Source organism: Sorghum bicolor, chromosome 3, assembly GCF_000003195.3.
Source record: "Sorghum bicolor cultivar BTx623 chromosome 3, Sorghum_bicolor_NCBIv3, whole genome shotgun sequence".
NCBI lineage: Eukaryota > Viridiplantae > Streptophyta > Magnoliopsida > Poales > Poaceae > Sorghum > Sorghum bicolor.
Window position 1 is genome coordinate 62,473,027 of NC_012872.2, and position 27,874 is coordinate 62,500,900.

At 42.5% G+C, this 27,874-nt stretch overlaps 4 protein-coding genes across 11 annotated transcripts; 2 read left to right on the plus strand and 2 right to left on the minus strand.

The window, feature by feature from the left end:
* LOC8075557 (probable glutamate carboxypeptidase LAMP1) lies at positions 3,703-8,777 on the plus strand. Its single transcript, XM_002456294.2, has 12 exons — positions 3,703-4,927; positions 5,024-5,091; positions 5,584-5,665; positions 5,748-5,840; positions 5,939-6,091; positions 6,411-6,479; positions 6,661-6,748; positions 6,990-7,073; positions 7,783-7,871; positions 7,994-8,110; positions 8,198-8,338; positions 8,420-8,777. Exons 1-12 carry the CDS (start codon positions 3,914-3,916, stop codon positions 8,600-8,602), a joined length of 2,181 nt encoding a protein of 726 aa, XP_002456339.1. The 5' UTR covers positions 3,703-3,913; the 3' UTR covers positions 8,603-8,777.
* On the minus strand, positions 10,850-15,565 carry LOC8062172 (tryptophan--tRNA ligase, chloroplastic/mitochondrial). Of its 3 annotated transcripts, none has more exons than XM_021457917.1 (15): positions 15,434-15,504; positions 15,208-15,339; positions 14,478-14,587; positions 14,150-14,191; positions 13,623-13,712; positions 13,401-13,523; positions 12,680-12,751; positions 12,458-12,570; positions 12,348-12,369; positions 12,188-12,253; positions 11,998-12,054; positions 11,826-11,872; positions 11,663-11,744; positions 11,424-11,513; positions 10,850-11,239 (listed from the first exon to the last, which is right to left on the minus strand). In XM_021457917.1, exons 6-15 carry the CDS (start codon positions 13,476-13,478, stop codon positions 11,105-11,107), a joined length of 762 nt encoding a protein of 253 aa, XP_021313592.1. In that variant the 5' UTR covers positions 13,479-13,523; positions 13,623-13,712; positions 14,150-14,191; positions 14,478-14,587; positions 15,208-15,339; positions 15,434-15,504; the 3' UTR covers positions 10,850-11,104. The 3 variants fall into 3 exon arrangements, with proteins under 3 accessions (XP_021313592.1, XP_002458470.1, XP_021313591.1); XM_002458425.2 differs by having other exon boundaries at positions 10,855-11,239; positions 14,478-14,565; positions 15,434-15,565; XM_021457916.1 differs by lacking the exon at positions 15,208-15,339 and having other exon boundaries at positions 10,855-11,239; positions 14,478-14,565; positions 15,434-15,548.
* Positions 15,574-20,143, plus strand: LOC8075558 (NADP-dependent malic enzyme). Its single transcript, XM_002456295.2, has 19 exons — positions 15,574-16,118; positions 16,384-16,504; positions 16,599-16,673; positions 16,793-16,944; positions 17,040-17,145; positions 17,260-17,325; positions 17,430-17,525; positions 17,616-17,687; positions 17,771-17,854; positions 17,957-18,055; positions 18,433-18,480; positions 18,557-18,610; positions 18,697-18,795; positions 18,877-18,966; positions 19,053-19,130; positions 19,212-19,286; positions 19,372-19,462; positions 19,582-19,710; positions 19,803-20,143. Exons 1-19 carry the CDS (start codon positions 15,592-15,594, stop codon positions 19,889-19,891), a joined length of 2,151 nt encoding a protein of 716 aa, XP_002456340.2. The 5' UTR covers positions 15,574-15,591; the 3' UTR covers positions 19,892-20,143.
* Positions 20,233-27,739, minus strand: LOC8062173 (protein cereblon homolog). 6 transcript variants are annotated; one of them, XM_021457911.1, is made up of 10 exons: positions 26,776-27,739; positions 24,770-24,858; positions 24,589-24,672; positions 24,189-24,298; positions 24,051-24,116; positions 22,998-23,093; positions 22,047-22,617; positions 21,619-21,824; positions 20,933-21,096; positions 20,233-20,820 (listed from the first exon to the last, which is right to left on the minus strand). In XM_021457911.1, exons 1-10 carry the CDS (start codon positions 26,913-26,915, stop codon positions 20,679-20,681), a joined length of 1,668 nt encoding a protein of 555 aa, XP_021313586.1. In that variant the 5' UTR covers positions 26,916-27,739; the 3' UTR covers positions 20,233-20,678. The 6 variants fall into 6 exon arrangements, with proteins under 6 accessions (XP_021313586.1, XP_021313584.1, XP_021313587.1 ...); XM_021457909.1 differs by having other exon boundaries at positions 22,998-23,099; XM_021457912.1 differs by having other exon boundaries at positions 22,998-23,099; positions 24,589-24,688; positions 26,776-26,820.

Below are 27,874 nucleotides of genomic sequence, written 5' to 3' on the forward strand. Positions count from 1 at the left end.
CCACCAGTTTGTGGTGATGCTACGGTTGACGGGCTGACGGCTGCGCGTACAACATCAGTCATGAGAATCAGAGGATCATCACCGCGCGCGGTCGGCGGTCCACTAGAGCAAAAGGGACGCTAGATCACCCAGCTTGGCAGCTTGCATGCAATCACTCCCGTTCCAGTACGTACGGGTCTAGAAGCGAGCGACCAGTGGTGGATTTGGTGGCTGCCGATCGCGCGGCCTCGCACGCTTTCTCGCGTCATCGGTCGAGATCAGCCGATCATGTAGATGATCATTAGCGTAATCAAAGCCGCCGACGGGGCCAGCGTCATGAATCGACCTCTTGTCAGTTTGCGGCGCTGCGGTTCATGCATTAAGCGCGAGATGGGGGCATCATCATCATCATCATCATCATCATGACGATGAAGTTTGCAAGCAATTCAGTGTAAACGTCAGTCGGTTGCATTTTGAAATCGCGTTCCGTGCAGGGAAAGCGCTGAAACCGATGGCTCAGCGGGTGAAATTCTTTGCCTGTTTGGTATCACAAGGAGTGGAGGACGAACCTGGTGAAGAAAGGTGTTATCAGTAATGTAACTTGTGAAATCTGTCATGATTCGATCGGATGGGGAGACCCCAATACGGCAATACATATCGTCTTTGGTTGTGCAGCCACGGGTAGTTTCTAGAATGCAATTGGCATCACAGCAGCACCGGATTGACAAATTCAGAAACTTATGGACCTTCAACACCCGAGCCACATCCTCACTAAGCACTTTGGGACCTTCCTACTCATCTGCTGTTGGCACATCTGAAAATAGCGCAATAATAGGGTATTCAGAATGGAACGAACAACTTTAGCCGGAGCCGTGTTTGGTTGGTGGTGTTAAAGTTTAACAAGCATTGTACTATTTTTGTTTTATTTAGTAATTAGTGTCTAATCATGGACTAATTAGGCTCAAAAAATTTATCTCGCAAATTACTCTCTAGCTATATTTTTAGTTTCGTAAATAGTCTATATTTAGAATCCCATACATATTTCTAAACATTAGATATGATGAGAGTTAAACTTTACCGAAAACAACAAAACGGGACAGGCAGAAACGTTGTTGTGGGGAGCAAGGTTCCCAGGTGCAGATGGACTGCAGCAAACTGGTGTTTGACCTTTTTATTTACGTTTTCCAGCCTCCTATACATTGGGCCTGTTTGTATCCACCAAGGCTTTGTTTAGATCCGAAGATATTTTGGATTTCATTACTGTAGTACTTTCGTTTATATTTAATAATTAGTGTTTAATCATAGATTAACTAGGTCCAAAAAATTTGTCTCGTGATTTTACAAGAAAACTGTGTAACTAGTTATTTTTTATCTATATTAGTGCTCTATGCATGTGCCGCGAGATTCAATGTGATGGGAAATCTTGAAAAGTTTTTGGATTTTGGAGTGAACTAAACAAGGTCTAACTAAACTTTAGTTTGCTAGATTTAGCTGCTAGGGATCCAAACGACCCAATTAAAGTTTAACTGAGTTTAGCTACTTCAACCTAGCTAAAATTTATCAAAGCTTATTAGCTGAAGGATCTAAATACCCCAACTAAAGTTTAGATAGCTAAAGTTTAGTTTTGAGATTTTAACTAGGTAAATATTAGCTAGGTGGATCCTGAATAGACCCGCAAAACGTTTGGATCATTTGGCCTCATTTAGAGCCGTAGAGTGTGTTTGGTTCCGTGCATTACCCTCTAGTGAGGCTTGTATAATGCAACATGGGCTTGTTTGGTTCCCTGTGTGGGCTATTGGCCAGGCTTAGAAGCCCATTTTATACGGATTTGTTGGCTTGCTGGAAACGCCCAATCTAGTCGTTTCTGCGGAGCCAGGCTTGGCCAGGCGCAAGCGGTGGTTCGTGTCACCTCCGTTTCTCTCGATGTGGTCATCTTCCCTTCCTCCGACTCCGGCTTCGTGGCAGCGCCGCCCTGTCCCCACGCCCGCCCTGAGCTCGTCAGAGGATGACCGTGACACTCGCTTGGTCCTGATGCCCCTGCTCCTGTTCCTGCTCGGTCCTCGGCCATGGCGGAGGTGGTGGAGGAGGAAAGGAGGGGCCCCGTTAGCCATGGTCGCCGCCTACTCCCTCTCTCTTCTAGATCCGACATGCATGGTTGGATCTGTCAAGGATGCGAGATCCATCGAGGACGGCATGACGTGCGAGCGTTGCTGGCCACCATGGGAGCTCCACTGCGCCACCATGGAGGTCCACCGCGTGAGCGTCACCAGCCACCATGGCAGCCATGGGAGCTCCACCACCGGCAACGGGGCGTAGCTCCACCTCCACCAGCCACGATCATGGGAGCTCCTACATGTCTTGCCCTCCTCTAGACTCCCGCCCGCCTGGAGCTCGCCAGATGGTGGGCACTCTTGCCTTTCTCCTCTGCGCGTCATCCCTCTTCTCCGGACTCCTAGCAGCCACGACCATGGCAACGACGGAGGTTCCTTCTGTGCATAGAAGGTGTTCGATGAATTGCTTTTATGCAGGTAAACTTACCTAAACTCAGATGTAGTGATTCTATATAAGAAACACAACCAACCAAACAAGAACTCTCTGTAGCCTGTCCCATGTTTACACACAACCAAACACGCGCTGGTTGGCTAGTTGGGACCAGTCCTTAGCTGCGCAGGTTACGTTTTCTGGCCAGGCTTTAGAACACGCCCATAGTATCATGTATAGGTGAAGTTGATGCCAACTCTTTGCAGAGCAATAGGCCATGAAGTGCAGTTCACAGAATCTAGACCATAAAAGTTGATGCTGAGGCCAACCATGGTCGATGCGCGAAAAGAGGCGATGGAACAAGAGAAGCCTGTCTCAGTTGGTGGAAAGGCCGGGTCTATGGCGGAGACCGTGGATCTGTGGTGGCGGCGGCGGGGGGGGGGGGGGGGGTGTCGGGAAGAGGGCAGAGGCGGAGGGGGCGGCTGGAGGGAAAGGGTGACTGCGAGGGAGCGAGCTGCGGGAGGGACGGGGCGACTGCGGCGATGGGGTTAGGGTTTGGGTCGAGGCCAGGGGTGAGCGCTGATAAGTACTCGGCATCGGTATTTCGCGTGGGTTTTTGGGCCTCACGCTGATTTCGGCCTGTATTCTAGGCCTGAAACTTTTTGAGCCTGTTTACTTGCAAAATACCAAATTGCAAAAAAAAATATATATATTTGGGCCAAAATTTTTTAAAAGTAAACAAGGCCTTTGCCCCAAGCCCAATCACATCTTCGATGCTCTTGAAGGCAAAGTAGTAGGTGGGAGTTATTTTTAACTAATTTTATAGGATTATAATATAAATTAAGCACCTTATAAAAATATTTTATAATAAATCTAGTGATACTAATTTAATAATAATATAAATCTTTAAATTTTATTCTAGAAAGTCAGTTAAAGTTTAAAAATTTTAACTTAAAACAACTGAAGAAATCTATTTATTAAAAGAGAGGGTATACTTTTTTTCCTCCAGCAGTCTACGTCGCTCCAACCCACCTTTTCAAAATATAAATCACATTGTGTCAATCAAGACATTAAAAAGGCCCAGTCCGAATCTCCACGTCGCCATCCACTCGGCTAGGCCCGCGCCATTTTTTTTTGGTTTCTGTAGTATAATATTTAACAATTAAATTAAATAATTAATAAAAAAATTTAAAAGGCGAAAACATCCGATACGCGAATGCTGCCGGCTGCGCACTCCCACCCCGCGAACGATAGCGAGCGAAAACGTTCACCCGCCCCCAAGCTGTCAGGTGTCAGCGACACACCCTGCGGCTGCGCTAACACAGTCCCAGACTCGGCGTCTCCTCCGCTTCTCTCGTGTGACGGCAGCGTCTCCGCCGCGTACAGCCGCCGGCTACCCATCTCAATTCTCGCGACGCCACCGCCTAGTCGCCCTCCTTGACGACGCGACGCCATGCCTCCTCCCCAGGACGGGGCCCATGACTCCGCGGCGCGGGTCCCGCTCCTCCCGCCCCCTGCTCCGCGCCGCGCGGCCGTGAGGCTCCGCCCGCTCCCGCTCCTCATCGCCGCGGCGTTCGCGGCCTCCTACCGCCTCCTCTTCCACCTCGCGCCCGCGCCGTCCTACTACCAGTCCCTCCTCCTCTCCCTCGGCTCCAACGACACCGCCGCCGCCCACTTGCACGCGCTCACCATCCGCCCCCACCTAGCGGGCACGGGCGCCAACGCGCTCGCCGCCGCGCACGTCGCCTCCGCGCTCTCCTCCCACTCCTTCCCCACCCGCCTCACCAGCTACTCCGTGCTCCTCTCCTACCCCGCGCACCGCTCGCTCTCGCTCTCCGCGCCGGATCGCGACACGGTGCTCTTCGCTTTGAAGCAGGAAACCTACGCAGGCGACCCCTACGACGCGGTCTCCGACGAGGCCGTCCCCACCTTCCTCGCCTACGCGGCCTCCGGCTCGGTCACCGCCGAGGCCGTCTACGCCAACTACGGCCGCGCGGAGGACTACGCTTACCTCGCCGCTCGCGGCGTCAACGTCACCGGAAAGGTCGCCGTCGCGCGCTACGGCAAAGTGTTCCGCGGCGACATCGTCAGGAACGCTCGCGACGCCGGCGCCGCCGCGGCGGTGATATACACCGACGCGAAGGACTACGCGGCCGGGAAGGCCTTCCCGGACGGACCGTGGATGCCGCCGACAGGCGTGCAGGTGGGTAGCACGTTCAAGGGGGTCGGGGACCCCACGACACCGATGTGGCCGTCGTCGGAGGGCTGCGAGCGCCTGAGCGTCGCGGAGGCGATGAGTTCCGATGACATGCCGGGGATACCGGCGCTGCCGGTGTCCTGGATGGATGGGGAGACCATACTACAGCTCATCGGCGGCGATGTGGCGCCCAAGGATTGGCAAGGAGGCGATGGCGCGGCCGCTTACAGGATTGGGCCCGGCCCGGCAGTGCTCAACCTGACCTACATAGTAAGTGGCTTTTTTGCTGTACAGGAGCTGGATATGGAAACTTGGAAAGGACAGAGAAAATCTTCTTTTTTGCTATTTGTTGTTTTCTTTGTATAGGGGAATGAGACGATGGTTACTATTCAGAATGTCATTTCGGTGATTGAAGGGAGAGAAGAACCTGAACGGTATGATCAAGATCCCCAAACCAACACTATCACCTTACCCCCAATATCCCATCCAAACTCCAATTTAGGAAAGGGGCCCAAGCGAATAGGCTGTACAAATCCGTCTGTGGCCGGCCTCAAGCGTCAGCTTGAAATGCTATGAATGAAAAATTCAATCTTCGTTAGGTAAATGTGACTCATAAAATAAAGTGTATGAGACACTTTTTCTTTGAACAGTGTGTATGACACACTTTTTCATTGAACAGTGTGCTGACACACACTAAGTATTTGTAATTTTACTATAGAGGCAGTGTTATATTTCGTGCAGTGACCATCATTTACGGAACTTTGGGTGGCTAGTGAGGAAACAGTTACCATGAACCACTTAGTGTTAAATATATATCACAGATTTTGTATGGTATTTCAAACTGCTTAATCGCTTACCAATCTTGTTCTTTGAAAGTTAAAAAAATCTGTACAAATTCTGTGCAATTATCATTGTAAAACATGCAGGTATGTAATCCTTGGAAATCACCGTGATGCATGGACATTTGGGGCAGCTGATCCGAACAGTGGGACAGCAACCTTGCTTGAGGTATGCTATATGTGGGTACCCAGTTTTATGTTCTAATTAAGATTTGCTCGACTTCTTGTGTATTAACTTCCATTAGATGTAGCTAGCTCAACGGTTGTCTGAGCTGCAAAAGAAGGGCTGGACACCTCGACGGACCATCATCTTGTGCAACTGGGATGCCGAAGAGTATGGATTGGTCTCTCTCTCGACTCAATTGCTCATGACCATGTCCTGTTTTTTGAAAGAACAATTAACATGTCTTCTTGATACAATTTTCTTTGGGGAACGCTGCAGACAGGATCCACTGAATGGGTCGAGGAGAACAGGGCAATGCTAACTTCAAGAACTGTTGCTTACCTAAATGTTGATATTGCGGTGGATGGTTATGGATTTTACGCATCTGCAACTCCTCAACTTGATGAATTGCTTAAAGAAGCTAGTAAGCAGGTATAGAAATTTGAAAGAATTATAGCAGAATTTTGGAGTTAACAGAGAGAACTTAACTCATCATATGACCAGATATTGTACAAGTGGTTTAATTGTATGGATCCTGTAGTTATGTAAAGGGTACAGTCACAATCAGAGGAACAAAAATTATTGATCATTGACTAGCAGTTTGATTTGTGATTAATTGGTTTTTCTTGGATATACAGTTGCTGTTAGTATGAACTTCTGCTAACTATGACTAAAGTCAAATGGTGACTTCTTGTACCAGTCAATTATTTTGTCTCTCTAAACATTTCTGTTTTCATTGTTATTGACGAAGGTCCAAAATCCGAACAATGGGACACAGAGTCTCTATGATCTGTGGATGGCTTCTAACAGTTCTCCTTTGGTAAGTACAGGCTTGTCGTCTTTCAGTATTTCAAGTGGTTAGTATGTAAAGGGAATCATAGACCTAGTTTTGTTTCGTCTTTGTTCCAAGTTCAGGGTGTGTTGCTTTTGCTGCATTAGATTGCAAGTTTAAGATTTCTTATGAATTAATGAGAGTTCTGTTGACAAATGTATGCATTAAGATTGGAAGATTAGGAGGTGGAGGATCGGATTATTCTGCATTCGTTCAACACATTGGTATTCCATCAGTGGACATGACGATTGGGTCAGGTTTGTTCTACTTTCTTGTATACTTGCTTTCATTAACAACCTTCCTTGAAATGATCTGCTATACTGTTGTTTAAATTCGTATTTAAATTTATTTTTTAGATTAACCAAATAAAATATTAGTTTTACTAGATAACTTCGCTTTCACAATATAATTCTGAAGCATAGCCAATTCATAGAGAAACGATGCAAAAGAGGGAATCCTATTGATTTTTGTTTTCCATTTTGTGCTGTTTGTTTGCAGACTATGCAGTCTATCATAGCTTGTATGATGACTTCATCTGGATGGAAAAGTTTGGAGATCCCTTGTTCCAGAGGCATGTTGCAGGTATGTTTACACCAACCTACATACAATGACTTGGACTTGTACCTTTGTCATGGATGTGTCTGACTCTTGGGTTTACATACTTGCACGCTATATTTCATTGCATGCTTTGTCAGCTGCTGGAAGGAGAAATGTGATACATTTGACATTTCTAACCATTTTTCATTTTGAGGAGACTGGAACTATTTTACTTCTGCACGCAGTTTTCTCTAGAACACTACTTTAGGTCAGTTTGTAATGTACTCCCTCTGTCTCGAAAGGAATGCAATTCTAAGTTTGGGATGAGTCAAAGTTTGACAAAGTTTATAGAAAATAGTATAAATATTTATGTGTGCAAATAAGTTTATTATGAAAATATTTTTCATAAGTAATCTAGTGATATTTATTTGGTATTGTAAATGTTAGTAATTTTTGCACTTAAAATTGTTTGACTTCTCGGCGAGTGAGAATTGCATTCTTTTTAGGACAGAGGGAGTACATCTTGTTTACTTGTTAGCTCTTTTGTACAGCCACAGAATGTTTAAAAAGCTTTGTCGTCTTTATAGAATGAAACATGCATATAGAATTGTTGGGGTGGAATTTCCTTTGTGACTTTGTGATTTTGATCCTTCATCCGTACTTTGACAGAGTTGATCAGTCAAAGTGGATTATGCGAAATTTTGTTTGATAGTCCATGGCAACATCCAAAATTAACTTGATGTTTCCTTTCCAGTTGCGAGCATGTGGGGTCTTGTTGCTCTTAGGCTCTCAGATGAGGAGATCCTACCCTTCAACTACAGCAATTATGCCACGGAGCTTGAGGTAACCTGTCCTTCGGAGCTCTCAAACAAATTATGGATCACCTGTTTCAGAATTGCTCACTTTCTATTTTTCAATGAGATGTCCAAATTTAGAGAATCATGACAGTTGATCATTGTTATCAGAATGGAGCATTGGATATAAGTGAAAGTGTACTGGGAGTGTCTGTCAGCTTATCGCCCCTGCACAAGTCAATCAAAGAGTTCAGAAAGGCAGTTCTGAAAGTGGATTCTGAATTGAAGGTATCTATTCTCCTGATTGCTGCGTGTTGTTGCCTGATCCATGTTTTCAACTTTGTTTAACTTTTAACTTTATTTTTTTTATTATAGGCTCTACAGACATGGAAATTTTGGGCCCCATGGAAAAACAGTCCCTTGAAGGTCAGAGACATCAATGACCGGCTGATGATGACCGAACGGGCATTCACTGACCGGGAAGGACTATCTGGACGGCCATGGTACAAGCACCTGGTAAGTTCTTTTGGTGGGTTCTGAGAAAATACTGTCATCAACTCATGTTATTGCCAGACTCACAGAAACGAAATCACACAGATATACGCACCTTCACTGCACAACGACTACGGGGCTCAAGTGTATCCAGGTGTTGATGACGCCATTCAGAAGGCGAAGAAAACAAATACTTCTGAATCCTGGCAATCTGTACAGCATGAGATTTACAGGGTCTCTCGAGTCATAAATCAGGCAGCGCTAGTTTTAAGTGGAGATCTAACTTGAGTATTTCTTACAGTAGCCCCGTTTTCTGGTTGTACATGGCCCTGGCCGTTGACTATAACTTCTTGAAAACAGTAGCTGGACTGATACAGTATTGCGGTGGATGTGATATGGAAAACAAATGTAAATTTTACTGGCAGTACTTAAATTTATCCCGAGTTCTTATGCTGATCCGTTACTTGTAAATTGCATATTTTGCTCTTCAAACTTCACTCTCTAAACTTGTCCCACCCTTGACTCCCTAAATTTAGGCCTTGTTTAGATACACCCAAAAATTCAAAACTTTACAAGATTCCCCATCACATCGAATTTTGCGGCACATGCATGAAACATTAAATATATATAAAAAAGATAACTAGTTGCACAGTTTATTTGTAAATCACGAGACGAATCTTTTAAGCCTAGTTGCTCCATGATTGGATAATATTTGTCAAATAAAAACGAAAGTGCTACAGTGTCAAAATCCAAAAAGTTTTTGGATCTAAACAAGGCCTTATTATTGTACGATCCTGGTCTAGTCCCCCCTCCTGCATTGGGTTGTCCTCGCCTACCCTGCCACACGTGCGCTCCCCATGCGGTTGCTCTAGGCTTGATCTGCAATAATGTGTTACAGCATGTACAATGCTTTGAGATTCGTGCGTTTCTACTTTCCCCACTATTACTTCATACTACTACATTGCTACTTCACACTGCTGATTTGGATTGCACACATCTCAATAGATGTTGGACGGTGAGAATAGCACATGTTGAACATATATGAATAATAAAAAAAACTTTCCTCGATCTGCCACCTCTCGCCTACTAATGCTGCATCGCTGGCTCAATGTCGCACCGCCACGCCGCAGCAATGTGCCTGTGTGCCCCCATACAGTGTCCTTGCCGAGGTGCCTCACCCATCCATGGTCGTGTAGGCGTGCATCCATCGGTCCATGTGGGGAAGAGGAAGGACCGAAGGAGTGTGGTGGTATCGGCAGCCAAGTGTGACTGCCATGGGGCAAGGGCAGGGTTGGGTGCCGCTGAGGTGGGACAGGACAGGAGCGAATCGAGCAAGAGCGAGGAGAGGTCTAGGACGGTTGGGGCTTGACTGGCCACGATGGTGGGGGCTTGATTGGCCACTCATCGAACACAAATGAGGCACAAATACACAAGAGCGAGGGCCACGATGGTGGGAAAACATATGGTGACAAGGCAATCGTGGTGCAACATATAGCACAAATGCATAAGGTAGACACATGTAGCGGTGAGGCCAACACAAAGTGAGGGAGTGGGTGAACTGATATGATATGGTAATACAAGTTTAGGAAATTGGCAATTTGCAAGCACCAAGACATGGATGACAAGTCGAAATAAGTTTAGAGAGCCGAGCTTGCAATTCAGGATTCTAATAAATCAGAACAAGTCTAACGAGTTCGGTTGGTAATTTACAAAATTCTGCACAAGTTCGTGAGTACAGCTTGTAATTTTTTTCTAAGGAAAATGTTTTCGTGTCAGTGTGAGAAAATTCATTTCTTGGCTAAAAAAAAGTCCGGTTTCCTTCCTTGGCCCTTTTATATCCGAAGTTTACCTATTTGGCTCAAAATCCAACTTTCCTAATTTCTTCTTTGGCCTAAAAGAAGTTCTTCTTCCTCCCTTGGTCTTCTTAGATTTGATGAAGTTACCTATTTGGCTTGAAATCCAACTTTGCTTCCTTATATGGCCCTTCCATCAGATTTGCCACCAACAGTGTTAAGCGGAGCATGAAATGACGATTTTACCCATGGACGAAATAGGTAAGTTAGTTTTTGTATATTCTATTTTGAGGATTATTTAGACTAATTTTGTATGGAGCAATTATGATGACCTGAAACCATGCGAAAACATTCTAAATAGTCCTTATCCTTAAAATGAAATATATGAAAACCTTAACTTATCTATTTCTCTTAGGGGTAAAATCGTTCCTCAACACCGTCAGTGGCCAAATTTAATGGAAGGGCCATATAAACAAAGAAAGTTAGATTTCAAACCAAATAGATAACTTCAAATATAAAATGACCAAAGAAGGAAACCGAACTCTTTTCAGAGCCAAGGAATTTCTCGTGTTATAAATGGTGATTGTCAGCTGTCGCTACATCAGTGTCAGCTGTGAAACAACATTTATAGGTCAGCTTCTTGTTTACTTCACTCCAATTTGTAAAGAAACTCAAAATAAAAATTGCTCAAACCTTAGAAACTAGAACATTTCTCCAGCAGAATCTGAAGGAACAGCAGACAGAAAATTATCAGGTGAACCAATGATAAGGATGCTACTATATGCTTTCTTAAAAGCAGAGGTTTTCCTCCTTTTAAAAAAAATCAATGATAAGGAAATCATGAGACGACTTAAAGGGAGTTGAAGTTGTAAAATGAAGGCCCTGCACAAGCAGCAGGTCCGTGTGCGAAAACGGTAGCGCCTAATGTGAAGCATGGCTCAAAGCTCGAAGCCAAAGGTTCGATAAAAGCTCCCAAACAATTGTTTTGACCCATATATTATCTACGCAAGAAACCCATGGCTTGGTAAACATTGTTGAGGGTGATGTCTGCTATCTCAGCAGCTTTTCCGGCTCCTTCTAAAAGAACATTATCCAAGTAGGCTGGGTCAGACATTATCTCCTCATAACGGACCTACAAAGGTGTGAAAAAAAACAGAGTTAAAGGAAAGGATTTGTATGAGATATCGAGATTAACTATGCAAATAAAAGGAACTTGATCGCTAAATTTGTCAAATACAATGGGGTTCAGTCCAATTGGATGCGGTAAGCATAAGAGTTGCACATTATCAAACTGTAAAGATCAAGGGTCATGGAACCTGAATAGGCTGCAGATGATCAATTAGAGCTTCCGTAAGATTAGTCTTGAATGCACCCCAGTTCATGTGTTGGCACTCGCTAACAACTTCCTGACAAACAATATTAGTAAAAATATCAATCTAACTAACTTGAAATAGCAAATCTATACTGGATATAGGTGAAAACGTCTATACATAGGCAACTCTGCTTCATGTTTAGCCTGGGTATAGGTGTACTACAGCATGCAAAAACTAGATACCTCCTTAGTCTTCCCAGTGATAATCTGATATATGGAGAGAAGATTTCTGCACTCCGGCCTCTCTGGGTTGTCGAACTCCATACTGAAATATGAGTTCAATGAAATGAGTTTCCATACCAATGAAAGGAGATGTAGAGAGCACGGAGAAGTGAGGAAGAGAGACCCTGGGAATGAGTCAGTTTTGCAGCGCTTGATCTTATTTGCAATCACCTACCAAAAAGCAGACAACTATATAAGAATAAATCCAATCACAGAAATATATGAACATGTTGTTAAAGCTATAAAAATACGGAGGCATGAGGATTCAATTCATATCACTATCCTTAGATCCTTACATCTTTTGGGTCAAGAAGGTTAATACGAGACTGATCTGAAGGTGCAGACTTGGACATCTGTCACCAAAACAGAAGTCAGCACAGTACATGTATAGAGCACAGTAATCAGGTAAGTACAAAAATTATGAATCAGCTCAGAACCTAATTCAATAATTAAATGCATATCTAAACTGGCAGTTCTGCCAATCACCTTGGAGAGACCATCAGTTAGGGACATAACACGAGCCCCTGCTGGAGGAATAAGGGCTTCAGGAACCTAAACAATCAAACCAGAAGGTACTTTAATCTAAGTATAGCATAGATAATTTAGAAGGATGTGAAATTGTGTATGTGCATGACATTTTGCACACCTTAAATAGCAACCCCCCTCTCCTGCCAAGGAAAAAATATAAATGAATTGTCACGAAAAGACAAACTACTAATGGAACAGCAAAAAGCAGAACAAAAAAATTTATCTCACCCTCCCAATTTCTTCCACTTTCTTCCACCATAAAGATTATTTACACGCTCAGCTATTTCACGAGTTAATTCCAAATGTTGTGTTTGATCTTCACCAACAGGTACCAGATCGGACTGCGATCATTCAAGTAAGCTCATATTGAGGAGAGAAAAACAAGGGAATAAATACAGTTGAATTGAAATGTTGCATTCATGGTAGCTAAATGAGCTGTTAATAATTCACCTGGTACAAAAGGATGTCAGAAGCCATTAGAACAGGATAAGTCAAAAGTGCAACCCCAACATTTTCATCACCCTGATTAAAAAAAAAAGCATCAGCAGTAATTATATTCAACCTTCAACAATCTGGAATAATTAACACCAAAATGCAAGGCATTGAGGGATTTTGCAAGAATGGAATCTGACTCCACCTTGTCACTACATATGGAATTAATCCTTCAGTAAAATAGTAGGGCTAGAACTAACAGTTTTAAAATTTAAAGCAGCAGTGAAGCTGTATACAGTGACAAGGCATCACAGTTGTGATCTGATGATAAAATTAGAATTAGCAAAGATGCATGGACATCAAGTGGTGTGAACTAAGCACTCATGTGGATCAAACAGAGATCCACAATGAAGAGTCATTAGACCTAAAGTATTAAAGCATGGAATTGATGTATCCTCAAACATGACTATGGTAGTGGCCCATAAGCACATGGAAGTGCTAGTCAGAAAAAGGAATCTTTTGATGAAATGCTTTAGACATGTGCATGTTATTGGAGAGCATTTTGAACCGCAAGAACAGTTGCATATCATTCATTATTTCAGCAGGTGAAACTATTTGAATTACAAAAATAAGATGTTGACAATGAAAGAGACATCTATATTCCTTGTCCCTTCTCATAACATGTTCAATTCCTAAAAAAAAATCGATGGTGAAAGCTGTCGTACAGCAAGTGACGCACCGCCTTGCGAGACTTCTCTTTGAACTGGATCATTCTATTCAGCCAGCCAATAGGAGTAGAAGAACTCAATAGCCACATCAACTCAACATGAGCACGGACATGAGACTGTACAAAGATAGAAGCCTGAAAACACACAGAGTCATAATACATAACAAGTAACAACAGAAGTGTACACATACAGAATAATTAAAACACAGTGCAGTGCAAGTATGCAAGGCAGACCTTGGAGCTGTCAACGCCACATGCCAGATATATTGCAGCAGTGCTTCTTGTTGCTTTAGAAAGCAGTGGCGCCTCATATGGTAAAGTAATCTGCAAATATTTTGAACACAGTGATAAACATAACCTAACAAATTTAAAAGAGCAACAAAATGAACCATAGAAAGCAATATCTTTACAAAAAAACAATCATGAAATAAATAGAAGAACATAAGGAGCTAGTTATTCCTCCAATCCTCCTGCAAGGTCACAACATAGTTTGAATATACAACATAGACAACGCTTAGCTAACATCATACGGTTGAAAGAATCTCATGTATTACACAAATATCATGCAGCATATGTGAAAGAGATATTTAAGAAGCAAGTTAATAGGAAGGCTGTAATTTATCTAAGGACACCAGAAGTCCAGAACAGGGTACAAATTTTCATTGATAACAATTGTGTGAATACCAATTTATCAAGCTGTAGAACTAATACAATTATTACGCTTCTGTTGTAAGATGGACATATCCTAAGAAAGAACTTACTGCATGAAGATCCACGATGAAAAAGAATGTCTCGTATAAATCCTGCAAGTGACATACAAGAAGATATAATGATGCAAACTATCCTGAACAAGGGATGAATTAACACTGGATAAGTTCACTACTTTGTAGTACCTCTTGAATATAGTTCAATATAGATGAAAACAATATCATAACTGAAAAGGCCTTGCTACTGAACAAACTGTTTCTTGATTAATACTTCTAATTGTTTTCATTCCTTTCAAGTTCTTTTTAGTTCTCTACCACTTAAGCAAAGCCTATACACTGCAATCCAAAGGAACTTGTGATCTCAAAGCAACATATGTAATACCTGAAGTGCAACCCAATTCTTAATCGCACCTAGATAATTTCCAAGGTGAACCAATCCAGTTGGCTGTACACCAGAAACTACTCTTTTCCTGCAACAGTGAACACAGCTAGCTGTTCGATTTAGAGAAAAGAGGGTAAATAGATTTATCAGAACCAAATCACAACCTTAACACGAATTCATTACATAACTACGAGCCATGACAGAAATAGACACCGTCATTATGGACAACTAAAAGTTCCTAGAGAAATCCTTCCCATCCAAACAGGCCCTATGGAAGAAAATTTTAGTCCTATATTTTTCCCCTTCTACTAGTGTGCTAAAATTCTAGTGTGCTAAAATTCGTATTTTCAACTTAGATATTTCTGTTGAGCTTGCATTCAATCTAAACATGTCGTTGAAGCAAAAGGAAGGCCAAACGATCATTAGTAAATCTGCATATGGAGAAAAGAGCCGTATTACAACCATGGCCTAGAGAGTTTTCTCTAACCAACCACGACTGCAAGCAGCAAGTAAAATACATTCTACAGCAATTCAATTCTAGCATTGGTCATTTGCAGAATTCCAAAACATCACAATCTTCTCTCTCTCGTGAATTAGACACACTAAAATGCAGGTCCACGAGCGATTCCCAAACGCGACGTCCTAAAACCCAAACTGCCACACAAACCCGAAAAGACGTAACAAAAGCATTACGTCGAACACCACCTTGACAAGGAGGCGCTGGACTTACTTCCTTGCCGGAGGAGCAGACGCCTCCTCAGTGGGGCCGGGAACGGCTTCAACCGCGCTGCAATTGAGACGACGGAGTGGGTGGATGCCAGAAGCGAGCACTCCTCGGGCACCAACGCCACTCCTTCTTAAGCTACGATGGCAAACGGCGGGAAGAAAAAAACAGAAGTTGCAGCGTCAACGGCGAGCAAAAAGATATAAGCGGTTAGGGTTTGAGCAGAGCGTACCAGGTGTACGCGAAGTGCGGCGGGCGGTGGAGGACGTGGGAGAGGAGCGCGCGGCTCATGGCGTCGTCCCCGTCCTCCGCTACCCTTCGGATTTGGCTGCGCGGCTTTGGGTGGAGAAGCCGCAAGCGGACAGCGTGTGCTTGGACGTGTCCTCCGCGATGGCCAGCCGAGGCAGGGTGGGCCGCGTAAAACAGGCCGGGTGGAACCGGACGGTGCGGATCCAGCCCAACCCAACAGACATTCTAGAGCCGGCCTACCGCGGGGGTACGTGGCGACACCTCTCCTGCAACGTGTCCGGCGCGGACGACAGGCACCGCCGTCGCCGTCACCCCCATGGCCTCGGTGTCCGCCGTGCTTCTACAGCGCTCCTACTCGCGCGCCCGAGAATATTTACGGCTCCAGCGCACCGCCAGCTGCTACTCAGTTCAGTTGCGCTGCATTTGGAAGGCGAGGGCCTGCACTGGTGGTGGAGCAAGAGCAACAGCCGCGGCCGCGGCGGGAGGTTTGGCGCGAGAGCAGCGCACCGTATGGCGGGATCAGGGGAGGGGGGAAACGGCGGCGTGCCGGCGGGAGGTGAAGTCGCGATGGCGCCGGGCGTGGTGACTGGCGGCGAGGAGGACGCCTACGGCGAGGATCGCGCCACCGAGGACCAGCCTGTCACTCCGTGGGCCGTCTGCATAGCAAGGTATATATATGCGGGGTTCATTCTGCTGCTCCTGTTATGTTTGATATATCCTCTGATTCTACTGTAAATGTTAAGACGACCACGTATCGGCTGAACTCTGAAGTTGATATTTGTTTCGATGTACCTGTCCATTTCAACATGTGTGTCATATTGATATACGAAAATCGTGTAGTAATCTGGTCATGAACTTGGACGAAACTCAACTGGTGTTCTGATGTGTGCATGGCTTTAAGATTGTGATGTTTTATCATTACTGGGATTTCAGTGGTCACTCCCTGCTGAGGGATCCAAGGCACAATAAAGGGCTCTCGTTCACGGAGAAAGAGCGGGAAGCGCACTACCTGCGAGGATTATTGCCTCCGGTAGTGCTATCTCAGGACCTCCAGGTCTGCTACTTCTATTCTCCTTTCTCTAGACTTTTCGCGTTAGCAGTTGATGATGATGATTTCAGTGAAAGTGAAGCGTGTGCATCTTCTACAGGAGAAGAGGATGTTGCAGAATGTGCGGCAATTCCAGGTCCCGTTGCAGCGCTACTCTGCGCTAATGGACCTTCAGGTAAGCCCATCGACTTCTCCAAGAGAGAATTTGGATTCACAAAGTCAGTTGCAGCTAGCCAGATTATTGTTTCAGTCGTGAGTGCTTTTATCTTGTTGAACGATGCATTTGTTTTCCAGGAGAGAAATGAGAGGCTGTTTTACAAGCTCCTGATTGACAATGTAGAAGAACTACTTCCTGTTGTGTATACACCAACAGTGGGGGAAGCTTGCCAGAAGTATGGGTCGATCTTCAGACGACCGCAGGGCTTATATGTCAGCCTGAAGGATAAGTGCGTTGTCCCTCCACCTCTCCTCACAGTAATTGCTTATATCTTCTGAGAGCCTTAAAGGATTAAGGGTGCTTATGATGTGCTTTTCATGCTAGGGGGAGGATCTTGGAGGTACTGAGAAACTGGCCAGAGAAGAGTATTCAGGTTATTGTGGTCACTGATGGTGAGCGTATTTTAGGCCTGGGAGATCTTGGTTGCCAGGTTAGTTACATTGCCCTGCCATTTTTGCTTTGTCAGGGATCATTTGTGCTTCTGAATTGTTGGTTAAGCGCAAAGTTTGTTGCTTATATTTTTTTTTGTGTGAAATATGTATAGGGCATGGGAATTCCTGTGGGGAAGCTTGCGCTGTATACTGCTCTTGGAGGTGTACGGCCATCCGCTGTGAGTACTTTACATGTGAATATACAGTTTTAAATTGGCCCATGTGGATATACAGTTGTTTATTAGCAGTCTGATGTAATATTTTCGTCCATGATGTGTCATAGTGCCTGCCTATTACCATTGATGTGGGAACAAATAATGAAGATCTACTAAAGGATGAATTCTACATTGGGTTAAAGCAAAGAAGAGCAACTGGCCAGGTGCATTGGCTATGCTCGTTCAATTATCATGATTCATGTTAACCTTTATGATTATGGATTTCAATTTCTTATATTCATTTTCTGAATCAGGAATACTCTGAGCTTCTGGATGAGTTTATGGCTGCAGTTAGGCAGAACTATGGACAAAAAGTTCTTGTCCAGGTATGGAAAATAGTTGAAAATAAATTATTTGTTTCCTACTGAACTGTAGCAGACCACTTTCTAAAATTTGTTTGGCCTCACAGTTTGAGGACTTCGCAAACCACAATGCATTTACACTTCTTGAGAAGTACAGGACAAACCATCTTGTATTTAATGATGATATCCAGGTAATCAAATCAGATGTTAGTTGATTTATCTTACTTTTCTTAAAAAGCCATTGAATTTTGTTCCAGACGGCAGTACTAACTCTGAAACCCTGATATTTACAGGGCACAGCTGCTGTAGTACTTGCAGGGCTTATTGCTGCTCTGAAGTCTGTTGGTGGGACTCTAGCTGATCATACATTCTTGTTCTTTGGTGCAGGAGAGGTGATTGACCCTTTTTTTGAAATTGTAGAGAGTAAATGCTACTGCTCACTATTAATTACTGCATGTATCAAGACCACATCGCATTTGCTTATTGCCTTCACATTCCCATGAATCTTGTAATCTGATGAAGATATTAGGGAACACTATCAGTTCCACTAGGTTCTTTTCAGTATAGACATGCCCCATCCTCTTGTACTTGCTGGTTTACATTCCAAAAGAATGATTTGGTTGTCCTGAGATTTTCAATACTTTGACAAACATAAGTACATAATTGGTAAGCTAGTATTAACTATGGTTTATCATAAACACAAATGTATGCAATTGACTTTATTGTTCAATAAAGACTGCAATTAAAGGTTCATCTGTATGTCTTGCAGGCTGGTACGGGCATTGCTGAACTAGTTGCTCTGGAGATATCCAGACAGGTAGTAACTTTTCAAGTTTGGCTTAACTGGAGGAATTTGCTGGTGACCATAGTAAATTAGTGATGTTTCTTTTCAGGCAAAGGTTTCTGTAGAAGAGGCTCGCAAAAAGATCTGGCTGGTTGATTCAAAGGTTAACAAGTGTTCCCTTCCTTTCTTTTTTTTTTTTTTTTTTTTTTTTTGTGAACACATTGTAAAGAAGTCTGTCGTGTGTTGCAGGGACTGATTGTGACCTCACGTAAAGAGACACTCCAGCCGTTTAAGAAGCGATATGCACATGAGCATGAACCTGTCAAAGATCTCTTGGGTGCTGTTAAGGTGCAAGGCTAAACCAAAAGGGATACAGATAGGCTTCCATTGTGGATTCTCATGGTTCATAAGTCTTTCTCCATTTTTCAGGCTATCAGACCGACTGCACTAATAGGATCAGCTGGTGTGGGTCAAAGTTTCACGAAAGAGGTGATTGAGGCTATGTCTTCGATCAATGAGGTGACACTGAAAATCACTTCCTTGTCTAGATAGTTTGTTTTGTATGATTTCATCAAGTATTTAGAATTAACTCCAATGAAATGCAGAGACCGATTATCCTTGCTCTATCAAACCCAACATCACAGTCTGAATGTACTGCTGAACAAGCATATACATGGAGTCAGGTAGCGTTTCATGCATAGTTTCATCTTTCCACATGCCAAATTATTTCGAATGCCTCAATCTGAGGATACATATGTAAACAGGGGCGTGCCATATTTGGGAGTGGAAGCCCGTTTGATCCAGTGAAATATAATGACAAACTATTTGTGCCTGCCCAGGTATGAAAAAATGGCTTGTGCACACAAAGTCCTTGATTTGTTGATAGTTTCAACTACTTGTGAACTTTATCTTGAACTATAACAGGCAAACAATGCATACATTTTCCCGGGGTTTGGACTAGGGGTGGTGATCTCAGGAGCAGTCCGGGTGTCAGATGATATGGTCCTTGCTGCTGGTAAACACAATCCGCAAAATTTCAAGAAGATCATTCATTTCTCGATATGCTTTCCTGTTCGACAGTTGTCACTAATTCTGCATCTTTTCTGGGGGGTCATTGGTTTACGGATTGGACAGCTGAAGGACTAGCTGAACAGGTAACACCGGAACATATTGAGAAAGGCCTGATCTACCCGCCCTTTTCCATCATCAGGAAGATTTCAGCTAACATAGCTGCCCGTGTCGCGGCAAAAGCTTATGATCTCGGTATTTTTGCTGTTTTGGGGTGCTTTTTACTAGAACACTTGACGGCATGGAGACACCATGTAAGTTCCATTCTTCTGCTTCATTTTCCGCAGGAATGGCTAGCCAGCTCCCTCGGCCAAAAGACCTGGTGAAGTATGCTGAGAGTTGCATGTACAGCCCCGTCTACCGAACGTACAGGTGATGTGAAGAGCGAACAGTGACATTGGATACACGGATGGGTGTGTATACAACTTCACCTGAAGATTGCATATGCCTATACATTAACATCTACTGCTGAGCTTTGTACATATCTTCCCTGTGACCGTGTTGTAAAACGTGTGGCGAAGTCCGCTGCTGTGGAGCTGATACTGCACGTTCGTACTTTATGTTGTGTAATAAAAGTTCAGGGGACGGACTAAGTTTTGACATGTTCCTATGTACTATAGTCTACTCATGCATGTCCTCATGCGTGTCGGGGATTTCTTGTACATGATTTGCATGGGCGACGACAGCATTCGACTCAAGTGCAAGACTATAATAATATAAAGAAAAACTGTACAATACGTGATAACTCTCGAAAAAAAGTACAATACGTGATGCTTTGTAGTTAGCTGCTACTTGCTACTAGAGGACATCAAACTCTTAAAACTGAACGCCATCGTCCGGACGTCAGGATTGTCGCATCAAACCGTGTTCAAGACATGAGCACAGTCGATTATGCCACGCAAATTTAGAGTTTGGACGCACACATGGATCTGAAACCCTTCTCTATATATGACGCAGCAGGTCACTTCACAAGTTCGAACAAGTTTTTGGAAAGCCCTTCCCAAACCAGATTTTGCCGAAAACCCTCCGTTCGCTTTTAGGAAAAGAGCAGGCAAATTGGACCTTGCAGTCTTGCAGAGAATAATGGAAGGCAGAAGTTAATGGACTGCTGCAACTGCAACAAATGGTCACGCAGGTTATACATGGATGATCTGACCAGTTTTCTATCTTGATTGTGTATCATCTGAAATTTGGGAAGTGCGTATCGCCCAGAAGGATCTAGGATGCAGGTTCTTGTTATCGGCTCTGAACAGCCAGCCTATATTGGACTGGCAGGCACTGCACAACGCGATCGTCCATGTGTATCTACAACCAGAAAAAGAACTTAGCTAGTGTATCAAGCAACCATGGTAATTATGTGATTTCCAGGTTCGAGTGGAGAAACGAAAAAAAAAAGGAACTGGTAAAATTATCATACTCTGGAAACCAGCTGTGAGTTTTGGAAGGGTTGCCGCGCAGTGCAAGGCCAGTGGCACTGTATACTGTGATAATCTCTTTCACAGAACGGTGGGGCTTGCTGTGAGAAGACATCGGGCTGTCACTGGACGTCACCACCATGTCACTTCGTCTTGCAATATGGGTCTACGAACAAGAAATGAACCTGTCACCTCTTGTATTAGTCAAAACTAAGAAGAAATTATTTGATCTGTTTTATAGCTGATATCCCCAGGACTGCCCCAGATCCAAGAATCAGATGGGATGTCAACCAAGAAAGAGTTTCTGTGCTGATTCTCAAAATCAACTTGCCAAAAGTCGACCAGTGAGTTTTAGCCATCTCTATGGAAATAATGAGTCAGCTTCATTTTGTTTTCTTTTTATTAGGTATTCGAAACACTGCCCTTATGCAAAACAAAAGGTTGAAATCCTGCAGAAACCCTAAAATCACAAAAAATTTGAAACCTTGGATCCAGTTTCATTTTCATGTCGCCACTATGCATGATGCATTACCACTCGCTCCAACTGCAGACTGGGCAGATATAAGATCACAAGTCTTGGCCATGTGAACAGAATTGAAGAAATGAAGTATGATCAGAAACTTTGAGAAAGTAACTGTTTAAAAGAAAATAAACATGACCTTCAAAAAAGAAAGAAAATAAACATTACCAGGCAATTTCTACATCGTACGATATTGAAGGCTTTGAGTAGCTGAATCTCCCGCTGTAGTCGATATGAGACTCCATCAATCTCAAGCAATTCTTGCCTCAGAGATTCTGAGATAGGAAGTTTGCTTCCGATGCAAAATGACAAATAATTGGGTTTTCTCACATGATCATCCATGCTTGGGTTTAAAATTACTTGTCTCCACAAATCTGCCATGAAGATAATTCAAGGTCATACATACACTTAACTCACAACTGAACAGATTTATACTTTGACATAACAGGACTTATCTCTCTATAATATAAAGATATAAGCAGCTTTCCAGCATGTCCGAGAAAAAAATTACAGATGAATGTAGAGTAACATAAATTCAGTTTGCTACAATTCAAGAGTCAAGTGAAATAAAAAGGAGCGGAGAAATAACTTGGTACCTGCAGCTCTTCTAGAAAGTGAATACGAATCATACATCTCATAAGCCCAGCGAGGCCAAAATGACAATGGGGCCTGTGATGCATTTTTTGTTGCGAAGTAATGTTTCTGCTGTTTAGTATCTTTCTTTCTTGCTCTCTGAAAGGATTTGGAGGATATGAAACAAAGATTATCATCATCCCCTGTGTTTGTATTCTTATCTGGCTGACTGTACCCATCAATTTCTTTTACAGGCTCATGGCTCTGGCAAGACTGTTCAGGTATAGAATTTTGGCCTTCATTTGAGGATTCATCCAAAACACCACACCTTACCAGGCCACTGGACTGGGAACCTAAAAGATATATTCCTTTATCTGTTACTGAGTAGTCACTTGAAGTGCTAGTGGGTGATAGAGAATCCCTATCCAAATCAGAACCCACATGATCAAGTTGTGTAGAACATGACGCATGCAAACTGGGCACTATCGATGAAGCACATTGCCTGAAACTGTTAGTTGCAGCTAACTGTCCAAAAGCATCCCTTGGAGTTCTTTGAGGTGTATCTTCTTCAATAATTTGGACTTCACCCCATGGCTGTCAACAAGAAAAATGCCATGAGAATATGCTCTCTTCCTTTTAGTTCAGAGAATTACATACTTTTTACTGGCCCTGTTTGGATCACAGCTGTATCATTATAATCTAGATTATACATAGGATTATTATTATAATCTGGATTAATAATCAGAGTGCTTGGATCCCTGGATTATTGTGGTGGATTATTCTTGGTTCAAGTGACAAATACTCATCATCACCAAAAAGCAGGTCCAAGGTGGATTATAGGATTATTGTAACTTGGTGTTTTGATTATAGTAATCCACCTTATAATCTAGCTTGTTTGGATCACAATTACAATACCTTAGCTGATTATTATAATCACACTGGATCCAAACAGACCCTTAATTATTAAGACTTACTACTCCGTCGACATCCAACCAATGGCGCATAAGATGAAACCGCTGCTGACCATGAGAGAAAATACATGATGAACCGTCATCCAACTGTTGAATTTTCTGTATCTATGAAAGCAACATAAACATACAAGTTAATTTAACTCTTGACAGTATGGCTAATGAGAAGGAAGGGCTACAGGTGAATATAGATAGTTTGGATGAAATAACAAATAAATAAAACTTGCACCAATATATAGCTCACAACTTATACAAAAAAAAAAAACGACCTGTGGGGGGTAAGACAGCCCCTAGGTATTGCATTAAACTCACAACTTATACTAGTCTAGTTGATTTTAAAATTGCAAAATGTGTAAAAGGGTGTTAACCAAAACAAGTGACTCAGAGACACGTTAGTGGCATGAAAATGGAACTTGTAGTGCGCACTTGAATTCCAACTTCCAAGATGTTTTGTATCATCAACTGATCGATGCAAAACAACAATTAGTCCCAAGCAAGTCGGGATAGACTCATCAACTGATCAATGTATGAATCCAGAAATTTGGTTGCAGGGTCTATTTTTGAGAATAAGGAGACTATAATCAACCATAGCTTCTCAAAAGAAGAAAAGAAAACACAATAATCAACTTTAGCTGCGGATAACATAATGATGTTTTCCAGTAAGTAAATGTCTAGGTCCTGTGTGAATTCATTATTTCTTTTTAATGGCTTGATATATGTCTCTAGATGGCATCAAATTTGTTTACAGATTCCAAATCTAGTCCAGTGGTGAAGCTGGAACCAAAATGGCAGTGGTGCACCAGGAGGATATGGTTTTCATTTTACTGTAGTGCAGCACCCTAGCCCTATGTTCTGGCACCCCTTGTCTAGGCTTTAGTTGTTACTAACTTATTATAGAAGACATCAAGGATATTTGTTCTTTTTGATAGAAAGATCAAGAAATAATTTATCATTCTATCATGAGAGCAGATACTCAATCACCAGTAGAAACAACTCAACGAGGAGGAAGACCACAAGTACACATGACATAACTAGTAACTAATAGCTTAGAAACCTCACCTCTGCCATTGTCCCGACAGAAGCAATAGTATAATGTCCATCATTTGTGTGTCGATAAACATAAACCTGACATTGGACCATAGCCAATTAAAACAGACAATGTAACAATGCATCACGACAATGAGAAATGGCACTCACCACGCCTATCATGCATGGAGCATCAACATGATTAATAGCCTTGTCAATAGCTTCCACTAATCTACGTTGAAACACTCGAAGATGTAGGGAAGCTTCAGGAAACAAAACAACTGCAGAAGTTCCATGACAGAACATTTATTATAATTCCATTATATTGAAAATGTACGCCGTCAATAGTCATCACTCCGGTCAAAAAGGACAACACAGATGGTCATTTCTATATATACTTTGTAAGATGAGATTATTACCACTAGTTACACAGTCAATATTAATAGGTCTGTTCAGATTTCGGGAAGGACAACAGGATGGTCCACTTCAAAATGTATTGTCCTCATATTCAAATTAATTTGAGGTAAGCTTTGTCATACACTGCATGGTCCACCAGAAGCAGAAATTCTACCTTGAAGATAGAACATCGGCAGATTGAGGACTCTGTCTCCATCCAGGAAAGCAAATTTTCCTCGTGCACCATCAATCTTTGCCTCTAGCAAATAACCAGACTGTTCATGCATTGAATCTAGAATATAAAATCCGAATCTAGGAATATAAAATACACAAATAAGATTAGCATGAATATTTACCAAGGTAGGTGTCATCTTGCAAGGAAACAGTAGATGTATCGACCATAAGCTCCTCAGAAGTGTTAATCCCTCCATCTCCATGAGCATTTCTGCAATTAAAGAATGTGAAGAAGAAAAATGGATAAAACAAGAGTCCACACAAACATTGAGTAGCAACAAGCTCATACAAATTCACTTCTATCTATACCATTTAAATGAATGCAGGTACAGGTAGTGGGGAAATATTTAGCAGACCATATACTATGTTCACACATCCCATTGAACCAAGGGCCTTAAGATGTTATCTAGCGTATTAATCATTAGTACCAAAACTTTGAATATAACCGAACTTGTGGGCACCATGTATACTACCTCATCATTCCTCCACCAACCTTTTTTAGAGTTTTAGGGTCATACCCCCGTCTTCCAATATAGATCAAAAGACAAGACTCCACAGCCATAAGTTTGAGTACATCAGCAAAATTGTGGTTGCAAACTAAATGTTGGCTATGAGTGCGAAGTAACCACTAACCATCTCCGCTGTAAGCTCTGAGCTTAAAACAAATTTTAGTTTAAGCTCCAGATTTTGCTGTTTGCTATGAGCTTAAGTTTGCAAAAATTCCCCAATCCTAATCTTTAAGGGAATTTGAAAGATGGATTGAGCTCAAGGAGAGCTTAGCAGAATATCATTAGATGAGGAGGGCTCTGACATGGTTAGTTGGGGCTTAGAGAAAAAAGGCCACTTCTCTACAAAATCCCTCTACAGATTCATATCAAATGATGGGGTTACTAGCAGAATAGCTGGTCATCTATGGAAATGTAAAATTCCCTTAAAGATCAAGTTTTTTGTCTGGCAGGTTTTTAATAATAAACTGCAATGTGCTCAAAGACTTAGCAAGAGAGGTTGGAAGGTTATGAGGAGTGCTGCCTGTGTGGGACTATTGAATCTGTGAATCATATATTTTTTTATTGCATTATAGTTACTCCCTCCATCCCAAATTATAAGTCATTACAAGAATCTTGAAGAGTCAATACATCTCAAGTTTGACCAAATTTATATAGTACGATAATAACATTTATGATATCAACTAAGGCCCCGTTATTTTAGCTACTCTTGGGTGACTAATGGAACTAAACTATTCTAGCTCCTTTTAGTCAATGTGTTTGGAACTTTAGCTAACTAAAGTTTAGCTGGTTAAAATTTAGCAAGGGGAACCAAACAGGGCCTAAGTATCATTAGGTTCTTCATTAATTATATTTTCATAGTATATCTATTTGATGCCACAAAACTTTGTAATTTTTTCTATAATTTTGGTCAAACTTGAGATACTTTAACTCTCCAAGATTCTTGGAATGACTTACAATTTGGCATGGAGGGAGTAGAATGATTTGGAGCTTCCTAGGAGAGATCTTTAAATGGCAAAATTGCTCAACCTCCGTGAAGAAGTTGTCTGAAGCATGGTTACAGGGCAAGGGGCCCCTACCCATCACATTAACCCTTTTCATCTTTGCAGGTTTTGCTTGGGCTATTGGAATAATAGGAACAGGATGGCTATTGAAAACAAGTTTCCAAAGGCCCCGTCTGACATCATCTATGTTGTATTATCATTCCTGCAGAAGTGGAGTGTACTCCTCAAGGAGGAGGATCGCCAAAACATTCTGCAAGTGAAGGACGAAGTCATGCTCTAAATGAAGAATTTCAGGCCTAGTGTGTTGATGTCTACTGATATCTGTGAAATCTAGATCATGTACTAGGCTGTCGTGTGTTCCCCAGTATTGTATCCGACTATGCTTGCTTCCTTAAAAGCTGAGGCAAAACTCTCGTATTAAAAAAAAACAGCTTAAGTTTGCAAAAAATCCGCAATCCTAGTCTCCACCGCCTCCAAATTCAGCGTGTAATGTATTTTCACAATAACTAACATCTTCAGTCACACCACTCTATCCTCGTCGAACTCCGCTCTCGCAAGGAATTGTAATTTGTAAGAGAGGGGCAAGGGAGGGGGGGGGGGGGGGGGGGGCGCTCGGACCTGAGGAAGGTGTCGACGTCGGAGGAGGAGGATGAACCGTCGTCGTCGACCTCCTCTACCTGGAGCTCCTCCATATCCAGCTCTAGGATCTGCTCCATCTGCCTCCTCTCCCTCTCCAGGATCCGGTCCCGCTCCGCCATTTCCCCGCGGCCGCGGGACGCACCACTCAAGTCGCGGGTTGTGGAGGTGGCGGCGGAGTTCAAACACTTCCTCCACGCGAGGGCGATTTTTTTTTTCGCAACAAAAATGTTTATATTTGTTTATAAGCAAAACAAAACGAGTAATTTCACCAATCTCTGACAACGGAATCATTTAAAACCCGTATTAGATAGCGATATTGCAAATTAAGGGGTCCTTTGGAATTTCACAGAAATTGATTGATTAGGAATTTTATAGGAATCAATTTATTTTCATAGGAAAAACTTAGAAGACTAGAAAAAACTCCTACAGTCCAAAAGAGTCTTAAAAATGTAATAAATAATTCACGATTAAGCTTTATTGTCAACTAAACATGTTTAAATATTAGGTCTGATTAGACATAAATCTTAGCCTACACCCATACGACGGATACATTAGGCAAACAAAAACATAGATGTGTCGCCTACATCTTTCGAAGCAACCATACCACTACATGAGCCTGATCCATATTAAAAAAAACCACCAACTAAGATTTGGATCAGTAAAGAATAGGGTTGGGTCTCCTAATTCTTTAGTCTTCCTAACTAAATATACATCTTAGAGCACCGACTATAGTCATACCTACTAGTTTAGGGCCTATGACCTAGTCCAGATACCCTCATATGGGTGCAATTTAAATTGATAGAGCACCAAACAAATATATCGTGCCATATGTGTTGTTGCAACAAGATATGAACATTGGATGGCAAATTCCACATGAAAAAACTTGTTATACCACTTTTGCTGACAAAGATTTTTCACGTAAAAATCATCGTCTAACATAACACATCTCACCACGCCAACACTTGTGGCTTGACAATGTTATTTCGCGCTAAACACGGCACAGCCAAAAGGATTAAAAATAAAAACAAAAAAAATTAAGTGGGGATAATTTCAAAGTAGAAACTAAAAAAGATTAAAA